This window comes from Mus pahari, chromosome 1 (genome assembly GCF_900095145.1).
Source record: "Mus pahari chromosome 1, PAHARI_EIJ_v1.1, whole genome shotgun sequence".
Taxonomy (NCBI): domain Eukaryota; kingdom Metazoa; phylum Chordata; class Mammalia; order Rodentia; family Muridae; genus Mus; species Mus pahari.
The window spans coordinates 3,866,702-3,883,355 of NC_034590.1; the positions used below are offsets into that span (position 1 = coordinate 3,866,702).

At 51.3% G+C, this 16,654-nt stretch overlaps 2 protein-coding genes across 4 annotated transcripts in view; both read right to left on the reverse strand.

Moving 5' to 3' along the window:
* Usf2 (upstream transcription factor 2, c-fos interacting) overlaps positions 1-569 on the reverse strand; it is a 12,187-nt gene extending 11,618 nt beyond the window's left edge. Inside the window, exon 1 of the mRNA XM_021212454.2 lies at positions 412-569. Coding sequence (XP_021068113.1) covers positions 412-569 — 158 coding nt within the window. The remainder of the gene's footprint in view (positions 1-411) is intronic.
* Positions 570-711: 142 nt separating this feature from the next.
* On the reverse strand, positions 712-16,432 carry Lsr (lipolysis stimulated lipoprotein receptor). 3 transcript variants are annotated; one of them, XM_021202745.2, is made up of 10 exons: positions 16,048-16,432; positions 14,836-15,180; positions 8,934-9,053; positions 5,738-5,794; positions 5,031-5,177; positions 2,099-2,260; positions 1,921-1,980; positions 1,699-1,830; positions 929-1,554; positions 712-840 (listed from the first exon to the last, which is right to left on the reverse strand). In XM_021202745.2, the coding sequence occupies exons 1-10, from the start codon at positions 16,139-16,141 to the stop codon at positions 805-807; spliced, it is 1,779 nt and encodes a 592-aa protein (XP_021058404.1). In that variant the 5' UTR covers positions 16,142-16,432; the 3' UTR covers positions 712-804. The 3 variants fall into 3 exon arrangements, with proteins under 3 accessions (XP_021058404.1, XP_021058413.1, XP_021058422.1); XM_021202754.2 differs by lacking the exon at positions 5,738-5,794; XM_021202763.2 differs by lacking the exons at positions 5,031-5,177; positions 5,738-5,794.
* Between the last annotated feature and the right edge of the window lie 222 nt (positions 16,433-16,654).

Consider the following 16,654-nt stretch of genomic DNA (forward strand, 5'->3'; position numbering starts at 1 on the left):
CCTGAGCGCTCGCCGCCGCCGCCGCCGCGACTTGAGTTTTTTTTTTTTTTTCAACAGGGCCCTGCCCGGATGGCGGCCGCCCTGTTGCCCAGATCGCCGGCTCCCGCGCCCGCCGCCCGGCCTAGCCCGGTCCGGCGGCGGATCGTGGCTGCAGCTGCCGCCGCTTTCTATCACCCCCCCTTCTCTTTTTCCTTTTTTTTTTTTTTTTTTTTTCTTCTCCTGTACTGGAGCTGCGCGCGCGCGGTGGCGGCGACGGCGCGATCCCGGGGCGGGCGGGCGCGCGCGCGGGGAGGGGGAGGGCAGGCCCCGGGGAACGCGCGCGCTGTCTGTCTCTGGTGGCGGCCGGGCGCGTACACACACGCACACACACACACACACACACACACACTCTCTCTCTCCCGGGGACTCTACAAGGGACCACCACCGGTTGGAATGCAGGCCCGGCTGGAACGCCCGGCAACACGGACGCGGGGCTCAGATCGCCGGGGCACAGGGTTTGAGGACTGTAAAGTAGGTCGTAGAGGGGACGGGAGGACGGGGAGCCGGGTTGCGCGCTCCCGAGGGCGCATGCGCACGTCGGGGCGGGGCAGGGCGGAGGCGGCAAGGGGCACGTACGCCAGGAGGCTGGCTACGGAGAAGGCTAAAGGCCTGTCTGGCCCCTTTTGCTGATCCCCCTCCTCCTAACTCGCGCAGCAAAACAAGAGGCTTAGATCTTGTGATCAGGCATTTTATTAGGCTTGGTGAAGAGTTTCATCAATATTCCAATTAAAAAAAAAGTATAAAAGCTACATACAAAACGTGGGATCAGACGACTAAACTTTCCCGACTCAGGGCCAAATTCTGCAAAATGAGAAAAGAAAAAGTGTTAACTGTACGGGCTGGAGGAGGGGGCGTCCTGAAGATCTGAAGTCAAAGGGTCTAGGCTCACCTTTTTCATCCTCCGCTCCCGGGAGGCCTGCGAGTCAGTCTCTGAGTAAGGTGGAGGTGCTGGGGGGTAGTGGCCTTCTTCCTCTTCTTCCTCCCTGTAAACCCGCCTTCTCTCCCCAGACCCCTTTTTCTTTAAAGCCTCTTCTAATAGTCGCCCATCATACTGAGGGTCCTGTGACCTGAAGCCAGCATCCCGAGGATCGCGGGATCGCTGACGGGATCTGGGGTCAGCACGTGGATCCCTAGGCCTTAAATCGTCATAATAGTGGGGATCTCGGGAATGTGGCAAGTCCCTAGGATCTTCGGGGTCATAGAGGTCATCCCGGCTGCGACTTCTCGGAGGTGCATAGGCCCGTCCTCTCCGCCCACTACTTGGGGGAGAAGACCGTCCTGATTCAGTGGAGCCAGGCCGGTTGATGTCATCTAGAGCATCCACAGAGCGGGCTCGAGGCCGCCCAGACCCCCAACCACCCCTTGGCGGTTCTTGAAGGGGTTCCTGCTCCCATGTTCTGGGACTCCGAGGGGAGTGGCGATTCCACTCCTCATCCCTGATGGGTGTGAGGGCAGGAGCCCTGGAAGGCCGAGATCGCCAGTCATCTTCATGGAGGGAGGTTACTTCACTCATGGCTGTAGAGAAGGGAGATATCACTGGTACTAAGACAGGTCCAATCTTGTCACCCATATGCTCACACCCTCCCCTGGGAGCACCACAGGCAAGGATTGTCTATGCGAGCGTGTCTCATCTCCCTTAGATTCAGGTCTGCAGCTCACCTCGTTCCACTCGGCCATTGGGAGGGCCAGGCCGGGAAGGATCAAAGTTGGCTAGCTCCTTCTCCATATAGTATAGGACCCTCATGGAGTCATCTTGCTGGTTAGCCTGGATCCTGTAGCCACTTCGGACTTCTGAGGAGAGGAACAAGGCGATTGGTTTGGGAGGGGATGCGTGTGACTCAACCCTCCAGGCACAACCACTTCAAAACCACAGCATCTTACCTGAAGATATACTGCCATCCACTTCACGCAGCAGAGGCACCTGGGAGCTGTGGCCACCAACTAATAGAGACCAGTTATCAGTAATGATTGCCATTTGGAGCAGAGTTAGGCACTCCCAATCTCCCATGCTCCCTTCCAGCCCAAGCCCACCTCGTGTCTGGATTCCCCAGGGCCTCACCTGAGCTAGTCCTGTCAAAGTCTCCAGGGTATCCATAGGGAGGATGCATGGGGATCATGGCAGGTGGAGGTGGTGGGGTCTTGGCAGGAGAGAGGTGGGTATAGATGCTGGGGGCATAGATGCTTGGCACACCTGAGGTAGCTGCTTTACCAGCAGCATAAACTGGGAAGGCAGAATGGCATGAGCATGATCAGAAGCTGTGCAGTCCCATGCTGGAATGGGATTCTAGGGACAAGGTTCTTCCCTCTATACCACCCCTGCAGTAGTCTAGGCTAGGGACACAGCCTTCACCAAGTCCCTACGTTCTATCTGACTTCTCATGGAGTTGAGAACATCGGAGGCCCAATCCATATATGGTGGTTTGCCAACAGCTGACAAGAGAAAGATTTCATGTGAAAATCCAGGGTAGTTGTCTTTCTGTCTATGTTTCCGTACTAGGACTAGGTGTCTTCCCACTGAACTACATTCCCAACTTCAGCCCCTTCCCCCCCTAATTATCTTGAGACAAGGCTGAGGAAGTACCCTAAACTCTGTAGCCAAGATAAACCTTGAACTTGAGATCCTCCTGCCTTAGCCGTCATACAAACCAAGAAGGGCAGGTCTGTATCTAAAGGCATTAGTAGGCAAAGTCACTCTCTTTACATAAAGCTGGGCCAGCTATTGTCCCCATAAGCTGGGGGCAGCCTAGCCTATACTGTGGGAAAGTCAAGTCTGTTGGGTCCATAACGTCCTGTCACCTCCCAGATGTAGTAAGTGGAGTGAGGCAGATCCATGGAAGTTCCAGAAGTTACCTTGCCTACACCTTAGAGTAATACAGTACCTTCCGGGTTTCTAAGTACTGGCCATACTCACCCAGCTGAGTCTAGCAAGGGTGAACTGATCTCAGGCTAGAGGCTGGGTATTCTCACCATCATTACTATTCACATTCATTGTGTGTGTGGAAGTCAGAAGATCACTTGCAGAAATTTGCTCTCCATCCACCACAGGGGTCCTAGGGATCAGGCTCCCGCTGCAGGCTTGGAGCTGCTGCCTTTACTAACTGAACCAACTATCTTACCTACGACTTCCTGTGTGTGTGTGTGTGTGGGGGGGGGTGACATGGATATTGAGTATAGGTGCCTGTGGAGGCCAGAGGGATAAGATAGCCCTGAAGTGGGAAGTGCTGAACTGAGAATCAAATTCTGGCCCTTTTTATGGGAGCAAGTGTTTTTTGTTTTTTATACCACTGAGCTATTTGTTTGCTTTTTCAAGACATGGTTTCTCTGTGTTACAGCCCAGGCTTGTCCTGGAACTTGCTCTGTAGACCAGGCTAGCTTTGAACACACAGAGTGCCAGGGCCAAAGGTGTGCTCCACCACGCCCAGCTAATCTCTCCAGTCTTGAAGGGCTCCAGAGTTTTAAGGCCAGCCAGCCTGAGTTAGGAAGACAGTCTTAAAATAAGTAAAAAGAGGCCTGGGATGTAGGTCAGTGGTAGAGTGCTTGCTAAGCATGCTTGTTCAATACAAAAGCTACTGGACTCTTCTTGGAATGCTACAGGCTTCCTCTAATTTGGGAGCAGAAAACTTAAGTGCTCAGCTCTCTCCATGAAGAGTCCCTTCATTAATTGACAGGCTGGGTGATAATTAGCAGCAGGCTGATACTTCCTATAAGTCAGTAAGGAACTGGGGCAGAGAATACAGGAAGAAACTCCCATGGGGAAGTACTGGATTCCTAGGTATGTGACAATGGAGTCTAGATGGACCCAGCTCCAGTCTTAGTGCTCACAGCTCCTGGGGTTCCCTCCACATCTATAAAATGGACCCACAGCCCATGTTTACACAGTAAGAGCACGGAAGGCTTCTCCTTGAGAGTAGTGGTTCAAGCATACAGCTTGGCCGCTTCATCCTGGCACCTTCGCAGTTGTCTCTTAGTGTTTGGAAGCCAAGAAGTTGGGACCCAAATAGAGATGGGAGCTTGGCTTTCAGGTCACACACAGAGTGTACAACAGACCCCCCAACCTCTGTATTGGCTCACAGCACTGTCCAATGGGCAGGTGTGGAGCATGTTATGTGGGTCCCACCAAATGTTATCCACATGCAAACCTCCAAGTTCCTGTTGTGCAGAGCTCTGCTGTAACCTCATCAGCCTATCAGGTACCTAGCTGGCCTCCAAGCCCCACTTGGCCCATTCTCTTCTGTGGGCTATGTACCAGGGTACACAGGTACCCAGACAGCCTCCCAGGGGAAATTAAAGGGCACAGGGAGATGGAATTACCCATTACCCCCTCTTCCACTGCTTTATGTATCTGCGTCTTCATTCTGCCCAGTTTCCATTTCCAGCCCTCCACAGGTATCCACGTGGATGTGAGGGATACACCTAACACAGAGGCTCTGCACGAGATGTGCAGCTTGAGTGGCTGTGTGCTGCCTAGCCTACAAACTTACCTTTCCACTTGAGGTTTCTGCTTTGTTTGAGACAGGATCCTGTGTAGCCCAGGGTAGCCTCAAACTTCTGATCTTCCTGTTTCTATCTTTCCACACTGCTAGGGTTGCCTAAGAACACCCACCTAGAGTTTGTTTTTTAATGGGAGCTCTACCTTCCTGTGATATTATCTACAATAATATCTTGGAATGTTGGACATGATTAATTTTGGTGGTCTTGTTTTTGAGCCACAGCCATAAAATTAGCCTCTCAAAGGAAAAAAACACAAGTTAGGGCTGTAGTTAAGTGGCAGTGTTTTCCTAGTATGCACAGGGCCCTTGCTTCAACCCCCAGCAAAAGAACAAGAGAAGCCTCAAAATACAGGAACTTAAAAGCTGAAGTAAGTGAACAGTGATGGAAAGTAACAGGTTCTACATGGTCTGCTGTGTGCACTGCCTTACTCTCCAGATCTGGAAAGCGGGCTAATGTGCCCAGCAGAGTTCCAGTGGGGGCAGCAGGTGAGGGGCACTTACGGGCCTCAGGGCAACAGCACTTGTCTGGGCAGCAGGGACATCTGACATAGCAGCAGCAGGTGTGGGGACAGCACTGGCACCAGCAGATGCCCAGGAGGAGGAAGAAGAGGAGGCTTGCCAGGCAGACCACGACCACAAAGAGCCAATCTGCAGAAGAAGGAGAATGGTCCCTGAGCTGGGAGGGCCGAGGAATAACAGGGGTGGGCAGGGCACCCAGGCTTCACAGGGTGCTATGGAGCCAGCGCTGGGACAGGGGACTATCTGCAAAGCTCCTCAGAGAACCTGCAACTACAGCTTGGTTCTCTGTGCCCAAGACTAGGGCATAGCAATAGCAATGACCCTAGGACAGCCTGCTTCAGTCCCCACATCAGAGACCTTATCCTGAGTTTAAATAGACAAAGCACAGAGCAAGAGGGAGTCTGGCTGGAGCAACACAAACAGTAGCCTTCAGGAGGGGAAAGAGCTACAGCCCATACCCAGAAGAACACAGCAGGCACCAGTCACTCGAGTCCTTTGCCTATGCCCCAGAATCTCTTCAACCAGCCCAGACCGCCCCAAGCCCACAGCCAGGCCACTAGATGTCACAGAATGGGGCAGGTTTAGTGGAGGTCTCCAGCAAGAAGTAGTTAGGGGGTAGGGAGGCTAACTAGAAACAGAAGCAGTCTATGGGGGGCAAGAGAAGCCCCACCAGGGATTCCACCCCATACCTTCCAAGGGCCCCGCCCGAAAACCAGGTAGGAGCTCAGGGGCTTCTGAGGTCCTGCCTGGAGGGACAAAAAAGAAACAAGATTATGTTGGCCATGGCCAGCCCAAGCCACTGACCTTAAGACCAGCCAGCTTCAACTGGTCAGTGGAAAACATGTCCCAAACAGCAAAGGAGATAATGGTGACTTAGGACAGTCCAGGCCAGAGGTGTATACCTTCCACCCTGCCACAGGAGCCCCATCACACACACCATGGATGCTAAGGGTCTGACCTCAGCCTGGCACTCCATCTCTCCCATGTACACAGGTCCTCTTAGGCGAAATATGTGAACCCTAGAGCCCACCAAAAAGTTATGTATGTGAACCCTAGAGCCCACCAAAAAGTTATTGTTTGAAACAGTCTCACACTGTAGTTCAGGTTGGTCTTGAACTTGAAGCAATCCTGTTGCCTCAGCCTCCTGAATTCTAGGATTATAGGCATGAGCCACCGCTCAGGGCTCAAAATGAGGAGCTTTGGGCAACTTATGGGTACAAGGGGAGTCTGTGGCTACTGGTAGGTTTGCCCATACTCCAGGAATGGCCCCATACCTATGAGCATAGAGTCAATAATAACTGGATTCAGTAGGCTATTTAAAAAAAAAAAAAAAAAGAATGAATTTGGAAGGGGAACATGTTCAGGGTATCTGGGGCAAGTTGGAGGTAGGGAGTGGGTTATGTACATGCATATAACCAAAACATACCTGTATGAAATTATCAAAGAATAAACATATTAAAAGTTAAATAGTAAAGTACAAAAAAATGATACCAAGTATATCACAATGAATTCTTTATAGTGACACAATTGAAAAATACAATGTATCTATTTTTGAAGTGCTGGGGCTTGAACCCAAGACCTCATGAATGCTAAGCATGTACTTTACTACCCAGCCACACTCCATCCCACAGTATTATTTTCAGTGGAGTAAAGGGCCATGAAGGCACATTAAAATCATAGATGGACCTGGTTCTGTGACCCAGGAAGATTTGAGTTCTGTTCACAAATCAGGTCACACACGTAAGTTTCAAGACCCTTCTCTAGGGCATGGTGGAGGCCCTGTGCCCAACAAGCATTGTATCGGGAGAGTGTGCATGTACACACAGATACACACTCACACTCCACACCAACACACCTCTCCAGAGTATGTTTGCTTGGCAGCAGAGCGTGGTGATGTATATCTAATCCCAGCACTTGGTGGGTGAGGCAGGAACACTAGGAGTTTAAAATAGCCTTCGCTACATAATGAATTGAAGGTTCCATGGGACTCTGGCTCACAATAAATAAGAAACACAAACGTCCTTCAAGAAGCTGAAACTTTGTATCATGACAGGAGGCATACTCCCTTTTCCTTGGAGAGCACAGCTGGGGTTTGTACAGGCTCCCTCCCTCACACGGACACCACCACCTTGATAACTAACATCTCCCAGTTGAGTTATCTTGGGATTTTAAAAGCTTCTGAGTTTCAACAAGTTGTAGTGACACATGCTATAAGTATAATCTAAGCACTCAAAGAGGGACGAGATACTGGGGATACGGGGTTGCCACTTTAAGCCAATTTGGGCTATTCAGCGAGACCCTATTTAAGAAAAAAAAAATCCTAGTTCAATTTTAATACTAAAAACAACTAGGTAGAAACCACAAACATGGCACAAAACTCATGAGGTCCTCAGTGGTTCCAAGAACTGCTGATAGTGCATGCCAACAGAGGTCCCCAGGTCATCGGAGGGAGGAGCCCACCGTTTGCCCTTTGGGCTGTGGCCTGAGCCCTCTGGACCTGTTCCCACCAGGCACTTGTTCACACACGAGGATGGCACTGCATAGCTGAAGCTTCTCTGGCATCCAGCACATGGCATGAAAGACTACAAGCTGGCTTCTGACTGGCCCAGGCAAGGAAGCCACCTGGCCAGACTGGGGACCCTGAGGACACTCCACCCTATCCCTGCCATTTTTTAGACACACACAAAACTTTCACACACTGTATAAGTTGCATACAATTGCGCCCCCTCCCCAGGGGTGGGGCGGGGTGGAGCAAAAGACAAACTTGTGTTTGGACAAGGGACACAAGGTATACTGTGACCCTGGAGATGTGGCAGAAGGAAGGAAGGTAGGTCCAACCTCAGTTATATAGCTAGCCTTCCAGACCCAGAATACATAGGAAATATTAAAAAGAAAATTCCCCTTCTACTCCCCTTTTAAACAGCTAGTCTACGTTAGCTAGAAAGTCACTGTATAGCTCAGATGAGCCTGAAATTCAGTGTAGCCTAGGTCATTCTGAAAGGGACTATGTGGCTCAAGATTGGCCTAGAACTTTTTTTTTTAAAGGTGAGTACACTGTAGCTGTCTTCAGACACCAGAAGAGGGCATCAAATCCCATTACAGATGGTTGTGAGCCACCATGTGGTTGCTGGGATTTGAACTCAGGACGTCTGGAAAAATAGTCAGTGCTCTTAACTGCTGAGCCACCTCTCCAGCCCCTGGCCTGGGGCTCTTGATTGTATTGACTCAGCCTCCCAAATGGGTCACCACCCTTTCAAAATATGTGACTTTAATAAACATGTACAGTCTTGTTTTCTTGCTGTTATCTTCTCAGTGACAATATAACAACTTGCACTATAACATACTTACTTTATCAGGTATTCTAAGTAACCCTGGACAGTGCGCCACTACTTTCTATAGGGACCCAAAACAACAGACACCCCCCTCCACATCAGGGAAGTTCTTACTACCAATTAACTCTGCCCAGGGTCTCTTTATTTTGTAGCTCTGTCTGTCCTTGAACTTGCTATGTAGACTGGGCTGGCCTCAAGCTCAGAGATGCACCTGCCTCTGCTTCTGCCTCCAAGTGCTGGGATTAAAAGCATAAGCCACCACGCCTACCTCCGTGTCTGTGTGGTTTAGAACCAGAGATTGGCTAGAGGTAGATTCCTCAGTTCACTCTTAACTCTGACTCTGGCTGGTTTAAAATGCCTGAGAGTTAGGAAGGGTCCTGTCTGGGATGCAGGGCATGGAGAAGCCCAAGTGACTGACAGTGCCGCAAGGGAGGGAGCAAAGCAGGCGACAGGGCCCAGCTGGATGACAGAGGGCGGACACACAAGAGTGGACAGAGGGCATAACAGCTCCCGCCCCCTGCTCCCAGCGCCCTCTGAGCCTAGCCTCACTCACCAAGGACAATGAGCTCTGCGTACGCCTCGTTGTTCCCATCCAGGTCTTGGGCTGAGACCACGGAGCAGTAATACACTCCGCTGTCTCCCCAGGCCGTCTGCTCGAAGGTCAGGTCAGCATCTGGGTCAGGAGGAGACGGTATAAAGACACCTCAGGGAGGGTACTCTTAAGATCATCAGGGGCTGAGCCCCCTACATCTTAAGGACGGAGCAAAAGTAAATCATGAGCTGGAACTTGAGAGATGGATCATCAGTTAAGAGTGCTTGCTGCTCTTGCTGAGGACCCGGGGTTCAGCTCCCAGGACCCACATGACGCTGACAACCATCTCTAACTCCAGTTCCAGGGGATCCAATCTCCTCCCTGACATCCCCAGGCACCAGGCAAGCATGTGGTACACAGATATAAACAGGCAAAAACCCCTTACTCCCAGAAATAAGTATCAAATCATTAGGCTTTGTTTGATACAGTTATCTTACTCTGTGTCCCAGGCTGGCCTTGAACTGGACAATCCTCCCACTTCAACTTCCCAAGTGCTGGGATTTCAGACAAGTACCTACCAGCTAAAATGAAACCACTCATCCAGGAGCAAACTACTTTTTATGTCCTGTTCTGTCTGGGTGCTAGCCACGGTGGCACAGGCTGCTCATCCTGCACTCAAGAGGCTGAGGTAGTATAGTGTCAAGCTGAACAATAGTTTGGGCTATATAGTATGGTCCTATCTCAAAATAAAGAAACACAGGCTAGGCTTGTGGCTCAGTGGTAGAATGGTCGCCTAGCACATAGAGTGCCTGACTTAGATCCCCAGGACTGACATAAAACAAAGAAACCCAAACCAAGTCTAGGAGGTAAACATAATTATCATTGTGGTTTTGGGGGTGAGACATCTGGTGTGGAGCAATGACATAATCCAGCCAGTGGTGGGGACAGTCTGACTCCAGAACCTGTTGCTTTCATCCTAGACACTTGCTTCTTACCAAGCCAAGTCTGATCTCCCATCATCAGGCCTTGGGGGTGGTGCAAAGCTAGGCAGCCAAGCTAACTAGGCCAGATCCCAGATAGGAGATGCTTGAGCACCAAGGAGTGGGTGTGGGAGAGCCAGTGACACTCCCAGATACTCCCAGGTTCAAGCCCACCTCCTCCTGTTCTGTCCCACATTCCAGGTCAGTCCCAGGGCTTGGGGATGCTCTGGTCTGAAGCAGCCCCGGGCAAGGTGCCTGCTAATTACACCTCTAATGAAAGTCTTTTAGCACATCCGGTTTCCTCTATACTCCTCAGGCCCTAATTAGTTACATCCTTTAATCAACCTAGCAAGGCCGGGACAGGGAAGCCTCTGCTTGGAGACTCTATCTTAGTGTCTTAGCCAACAGAATCCCAGAGGGTCATAACCTTGGTGTTCTCAGACACAGGCTCCTGACGACCTTCCTGCCACCCCACCTGATCCCATGGGCCCAGGAGCCTGTATGACAACCTGCCCACCACACCCATAATAGCAGTTAACTGAGGGTGCCTAAATCCGTGGTACCCACTGAGATACCAGCTACTAAGGGCTAAAGCTTCCTGAGAATGCAAGCCCTTTCCAGAATCCACTCAGATCATACCAAGCAGACCCCAGGCCCGCAAAGCCCTCACTCAGCATGTTCTCTGGATACTAGCTAGTCAATGTCACCCCCATGATCTCAGTGGCCTTCAGCTCATCCTCTGTGTCCCTCCAGGTAGGTTCCTTCAGGTTAGTCAAGCTTAAACCTGGAGAAGCAGCCCCTGGCTACCCCAACTTCCATCTCCCGCCCACTGAAGCTGTTCATCCTGCTCCCATGCTAATTCTGTCTTCACGTCTGACAAACATTAGGGCAGAAGAACAGAGTCAGCCTCAGCCAGCTCTGATTCTGTGGAAGGCTGTCCCGCTCCGTAGCGTGTATTGCTTGTCCCAAGATTCTAGCCATCTGGTTATCAAATAAACACCAGATCTACTCACGCAGCATTCAACATGGCTGAGGATATGGCAGCAGATGTCTCCAGCTCTGGGGGGGTTAAGGTAGAAAGACGGAAAGCTTGAAGCCAGCCTGGACTACAGTGAGACCACCTCAACCCCTGGGCGGCAACAAACAAAACCCGGGAGAAGTGCATAGAATATTCCTTAGAAAGCAGAGATTCTCACAGTGGGGCGGGGGCGGGGTTGGGGGAAGCGGGGTACCCTGGAGTTCCCTGGCCCTTGCAGGGGATCCTGAGGCCACACTTATTTTACAGCCTTCCCCCTTAACCTCTCAGGAACTTTTTCAAAAGAGTTTTTCATGTGGCATATGAGCTCATAGCCGACCAAAGCTGCTTGGAAAATCTTGCTTCTACTGCGCTAGGCCAAGGAGACACGTAAAATTAAAACAAAAACAACAACAACAACAACAAAACAATGCCACCTCTTATTTCATTTAAATATTTTGTTTTAGTTTTGGATTTTTTTTTTTTCATAAAAGGTATGTTCAGTTCTTTGGCTGACTTTCTCTTTTGAGATTGGCTGGCCTAGAACTCACGGTAGTTTGTTAACTATAAAAACAAAAGTTTGAGCCAGATGTGATGGCACAGATGTATTAATCCCAGCACTTAGGACTAAGGCTGAAATATGAGACCGTGAGTTCAATGCCAGCCTGAGCTGCAGACTGAACTCCTGGAGACACCAAAAGCTCACAGAGTTCTTCAGCAATCAGACAGTTCAGAAGTCCTGAGAAGCATCTAGAACCTTCCTGGAGTTAAAACACATACTGCCTATCAAATGGTGAGAAGCAGTATAAAGGGCAATGCCCTAGGAGTGACAGCAAGTGCCAGGCGTGGGAGCGGGGGCTGCGCAGCTCTGGGAAAGTTGCCCGGGGTAACCTTGGAGAGGCAAAGACTGACTCCCTGCCCAAGGTCAGGCTTCTAGTCATTGTTGATTGCAGTTGTGTTACGCACAGATCCCCCTCCATCGCAGACACTAGCCTTTCACAGAACCTTAAGAATGCCCTAAATATTCCTGGTTTTTTCGCACTGCTCTCTGAACTCATAACTTCCCACTTATACGTCTATGGTCCAACAGTGGGTGTCGGGTGTTGTGAATTGGAGCACCCACGGTTAATGCTCTGGAGGACCAAGATGCTCAATGCTCAAAGGGGACCAGGGACCCACGGGTTGGTTGGTAGGGAAGCTCACTGGCTGTGGTGCCCACCCAACTGTTGTTCTCCTCTGGGCCTATGGTTTTGATTATTCTTTCCTGACCCATGCTCTCTACTGCAAGCCTCTCCCAAAGCCGAAGGCGTGAACAGGAACCCCCTGCCATGAGAAATGATTACATAGGCCAGACATTAAAACCAGGGACCTCCAGGACCAGATCTGGGCCTTGCTATATTGTACTTGGCCCAACAGATGTTTGCAGAACCCATGAAAAGGAAGGCTTTCCGGCTTCTTTTGATCCCTCCTAAGGCCTGGGCCCACCTCCTTCCTGTGGGGCACACCCTGTTCCTGGTCCCTGCTGGCCCCCAAGATCACAGGGGCTGGGCAACGATTCCATGTGTGAGGTGAAAGGCCAAGATATTGGTCTCCAGTGGGAATAGAGCCTGGCCTATGTTCTGACTCCTTATTTACACACAGCAAAGGGATAACTCATGATTTCAGAGGCCCTCAGGGTCCTGTTCAGACAGCTCGGAATGGGGTCAAGGAGGGGTGGTGCGGGGGCGAGGGGGATGGCTCCAAGCAGCTGGAGGAAGTTAACACTAGTCTCTCCGCTATAATAACCCACAGTTCCCATAGCAAGAGGAGTGGAAAGGAGACCCTGGGAGATGGGCATCTATTTTTTTTTTCTATCAACCATACTAGACAGGCACTGTACCACCCAGCTACATCCCAATCCTCTTTTCACTATTGGAGACAAGGTTTCACTAAGTGGCCCACGATGGCCTTGAACCTTGAACTTCTGCTACACAGATGCTCACACACCCCTGTCTCAGCCTCCTGAGTAGCTGGGGACAGATTACACCTACTTTCACTTTTAAGTAGCAGGGCAGGTGGCCTCTGGGATACCAACCGAGAGGGCTACCTCTTAAATACTTTGTCCTCAAAGCTGAAGAGGAGGGAGGCTCTCGTGGCTACTGGGACTTACATACCACTACTGAGATAAGCCAGCTAGAGGGCTCTGGGCTATGAGGTTCCCCCAGGATATATCCTGACAGACATTATTGAGTTTTGCACAGCCAGCCTTCAAGGACTTCTCTGTATTGATGATGTCCTGATCATTATTAGGCCCAGTGGGAGTTCCCAAGAAGCCCGCTCTCTGCCCAGCTTCACAGGCGGCGGAAGCTTAGGGCTGAGTTTCCATGGGGATTCAAGGCAAGTCTGATCCCTTGGGACCCTGCGGTTCACCTGCGTCCTGCCAGGGACAGAGGGAACATTCTACAGTTAAGAGCCACCCACTTCCCGTGCTCCCACACAGAATTCAAACCAATCCCCTGTAAGGCAAATACTGGACACCTCCATTTACCCAGGGAAACCTGCACTCCTGGCTCACCGCTGCCTCTATGGCTTTCCTCCATCCTTAGGATTCTTCAAATCATGCTGGCGAAGATGGCGCACACAGTCATTCTACACATCACTAAAAGCTATTTTCTTCGTAGCTTGTAAAAACTGTCTCAAATCTCCCAACCTTTGTTTTGAGCCAAGGAATTATGAGCCAAGGAATTATGTAGCCAGACTGGCCTCCAACTTGCTACATAGCTGAAGGTGGTTTTAACTCCTTATCTACCTCCACCTTCCCCATGCTAGGATCAGAGGTGTGCTCACTCTTCCTAGGTCTCCTCACCTCCAGTCTTACTTCTAGAAGGCGACCTGGGGCAGAGACAGGGTCTGGGCATCCCACTCATCACCCTTTTCTAAATGCTTCTAAGAACACCAGGGACACAGTAGGTCCTTGACAAACATCAACTCAGTGGCTGTGGACATAACTCAGTTGTAGAACACCAGCCTAGAATTCCACACACCCCCTACCCACACCCCCTCTCCCTTCCAGGGGCTGGGGGTGTGGCTCAGTGGTAGATCTCCTGCCTAAAATCCCCCAGAGAGGGGCTGGGGACGTGGCTTAGAGGTAGAGCTAGCCACCTAACTCTATCTAGCACATGACAAGCCCTGGGTTCCATCCATCTCTAGCACCATTAGAGAACAAAAATAATGAATGAATGAATGAATGAATGAATGGAGACCAGGCCTACAGTGGTGGCATTCAAACTCAGCTGTTATCAACTGTGTAACTTCCAGCAAGAAACTTGTCTCTAGGGACCTCTGAAAAAAATGACAATAATAGAACGGAGTTACTCAATTACTGTGTGGTCTACCTGAGCTAACCAGGCAAAACTAAAGCAGGCCTTGGGTCTCACTGACTATAGCTGGTCTTGAACTCAAGATCCTTCTGCCTCAGCCCCATAAATGCTGGAGTTACAGGTTTGCTATCACAGCTGGCTAAAGTATTACTTCTTATTGCTGGCAATTTAGTATTATAAAAGAAATTCCCACTTTAATCTCTACTCGTTTGTTGTTTTATCTGCAAGCCTTTGACACTGTATATTTAGTCTGTCTCCTTTATAACACCCTAAAACTCTGTAATAGGGTGATCTGATGGTTGTATTTCTATGTTCTCAGAGCCTGGAACAAACTTGGTACACAGTCCGGGCTTTATTGTGGGATAATGGGATGGAAGGATAGGTGATATGTAGGTAGATGGATGTGTGGGTAGGAGAGTGAATGGATGCATGAATGCATGGATGGGTGAGTGGGTGGACAGGTGGGTAAATGGAAGGATCCCTTCCTCCATCAGCCCATTTAAGCCAGGACACTCAAACAGTCTGACTCCCACCACCCACAGAGCCTCCTCCCACCTCGCCCCACATACTTCCTGTGATGGTGATTCTCCTGCCCTGGTAGTAGTCTCCCAGGGTCACAGCATTGCCCTGTTTGGTGGCCACCACCCTGACAGTGCGTACACTGTCCTGGCACTCCACATAGGGGTTGTAGCCAGGGTTGCCAGCTGCCAGCTGGGCATTTAGCTGGTTGTCCACACTGGCAGGGGAGAAGGCGTCAGCAACACGGTCCCGGCAGAATGACTTGTACTTCCAGATCACGATGGGGGCTGTGAGGGTGTTGCTCATCTGATAGGTGCAGTGCAATGTCACTGGCTGGAACAGGATCACTACGTGGTAGGGGTCAGGCACGGTCACCTGGATGGCACTGGCACGGTCTGAGAAGAAGAGTATAGTCAGCAGGGATAGCCAAGCCCAGGGAGGTACCACAACAGTAATGAGCCACACCACTTAAACAGTATATGCTGTCTTTCAGAACACCTAGCGTATTGTTCCTAAATCCCCGAGACTGGTGAGGCAGATCGGATAATCATGCCCATTTTATACACCTCCGGGGCTGAAAAGTGGTAAGTATGTAGCCATACGGGCTAGGTCCCTAGAATGTTCTGTCCACATCCTCCTACCCATAGACTCTTCAAAATGCACATCCAAACGTAGATGGAACCCCTTGGCCCCCACCCAAACCAACATTCAACAATCTAGGCGGAAGATGATTTAAGGTTCAAAAGTCCACTCTACAGATACCTGGGATGAAGGTGGGGTGGGGAGTCCCCAATTCCACACCCACTCCAAGCCAGGGCACTGTTTCTCGAGCTCTTGGCCTGATCCAGTCCTGGAATGACCTCTCCCCGTTACCCCAACACTTAGAAATCTTGGGGTGCGTCCAAGATCCCAGTGGCTGGCCTATTTCATGATCGGGAGGCCTTGCTCCTGCCCACAAAGGGTCCCCTTCTCCATACAGTGCTCAGCCTTAAGATCCCCAGAGTTTTCACTTCCTGTTATCTCCAACAAAGGCGGAGGAGCGGACTGGGCGCCACAAGAAACTCCCTTCCTTGGGCACACAGGGGTCTCCTCAACCAGGCGGGTTCTGGAGATCTTTAATCTGCACTCCCGCACCAACCATCATCCACGACTCCCCGCCACTTGGTTCCGGGTCTTCCAAGGCTGATGAGAACCACAGCCCTCCATCCACCTCCTGTAGCGCCCTCCCGCCGTCCCACAGCACCAGGAACCCCAATCCTTACCTGGGCAGTAAATGATGAGAAAGAAACACACGAAGACCACGATGGCCCGGTGGGAGCCAGGGGCCCCAGCACACGCGCTGGCCGCTGGCGCCATCGCGGCCGTCTAGCCGCGACGGTGCCCGCGCGTCCCCTCCCAAGTATCCAGAGAGTAGGGGGCGCGGCGAGCACCAGAGCCGAGAAGGGTTCGTGCTGCGCCCTGCCCCTATTCCAAGTCCATTTTCCTCGCACTGGGGGAGTTCTAACCTACAAAAAGAACTTGGACGAAGCTCATGCCTTCGGCTTCCCGGAGACAACTGACACGGCGCGCGGTGGCTCTCTGGGTCACTCTACCCCCTGCGCACTCCCGGGAATGGAACCGCCCAGGTACACAAGGGTGGGAGCCCCGGGGCTGGGCTTGGGGGTGGGCGGCGGGGGCGGGTCTTGCGGGCCTCCCTCCCCGGAAGTGGGCTGACTCAGGTGCGCTCCTGCCTCCAGGGCCTGAACCAAGTGACCGCTTTGCCAGGAGGGCGCCTGTGCAGCCACCTGTTGCTCTAGCTAAAGTTGAAAGGACACTCCCTGAGGACAAAGACCCTCTGGGCGTGCTCCACCTGCCGAGAGGGGCCGGGCC

Coding starts and splice junctions, on each gene's coding strand:
- Lsr (XM_021202745.2), bottom strand. CDS start 16,141: ATGGCGCCAGCGGCCAGCGCGTGTGCTGGGGCCCCTGGCTCCCACCGG. Junction 2,261..5,030: donor GTGCTGTTGCCCTGAGGCCC/GTAAGTGCCCCT, acceptor CTGCCTTCCCAG/TTTATGCTGCTGGTAAAGCA. Junction 841..928: donor GGGAGCGGAGGATGAAAAAG/GTGAGCCTAGAC, acceptor CTCATTTTGCAG/AATTTGGCCCTGAGTCGGGA.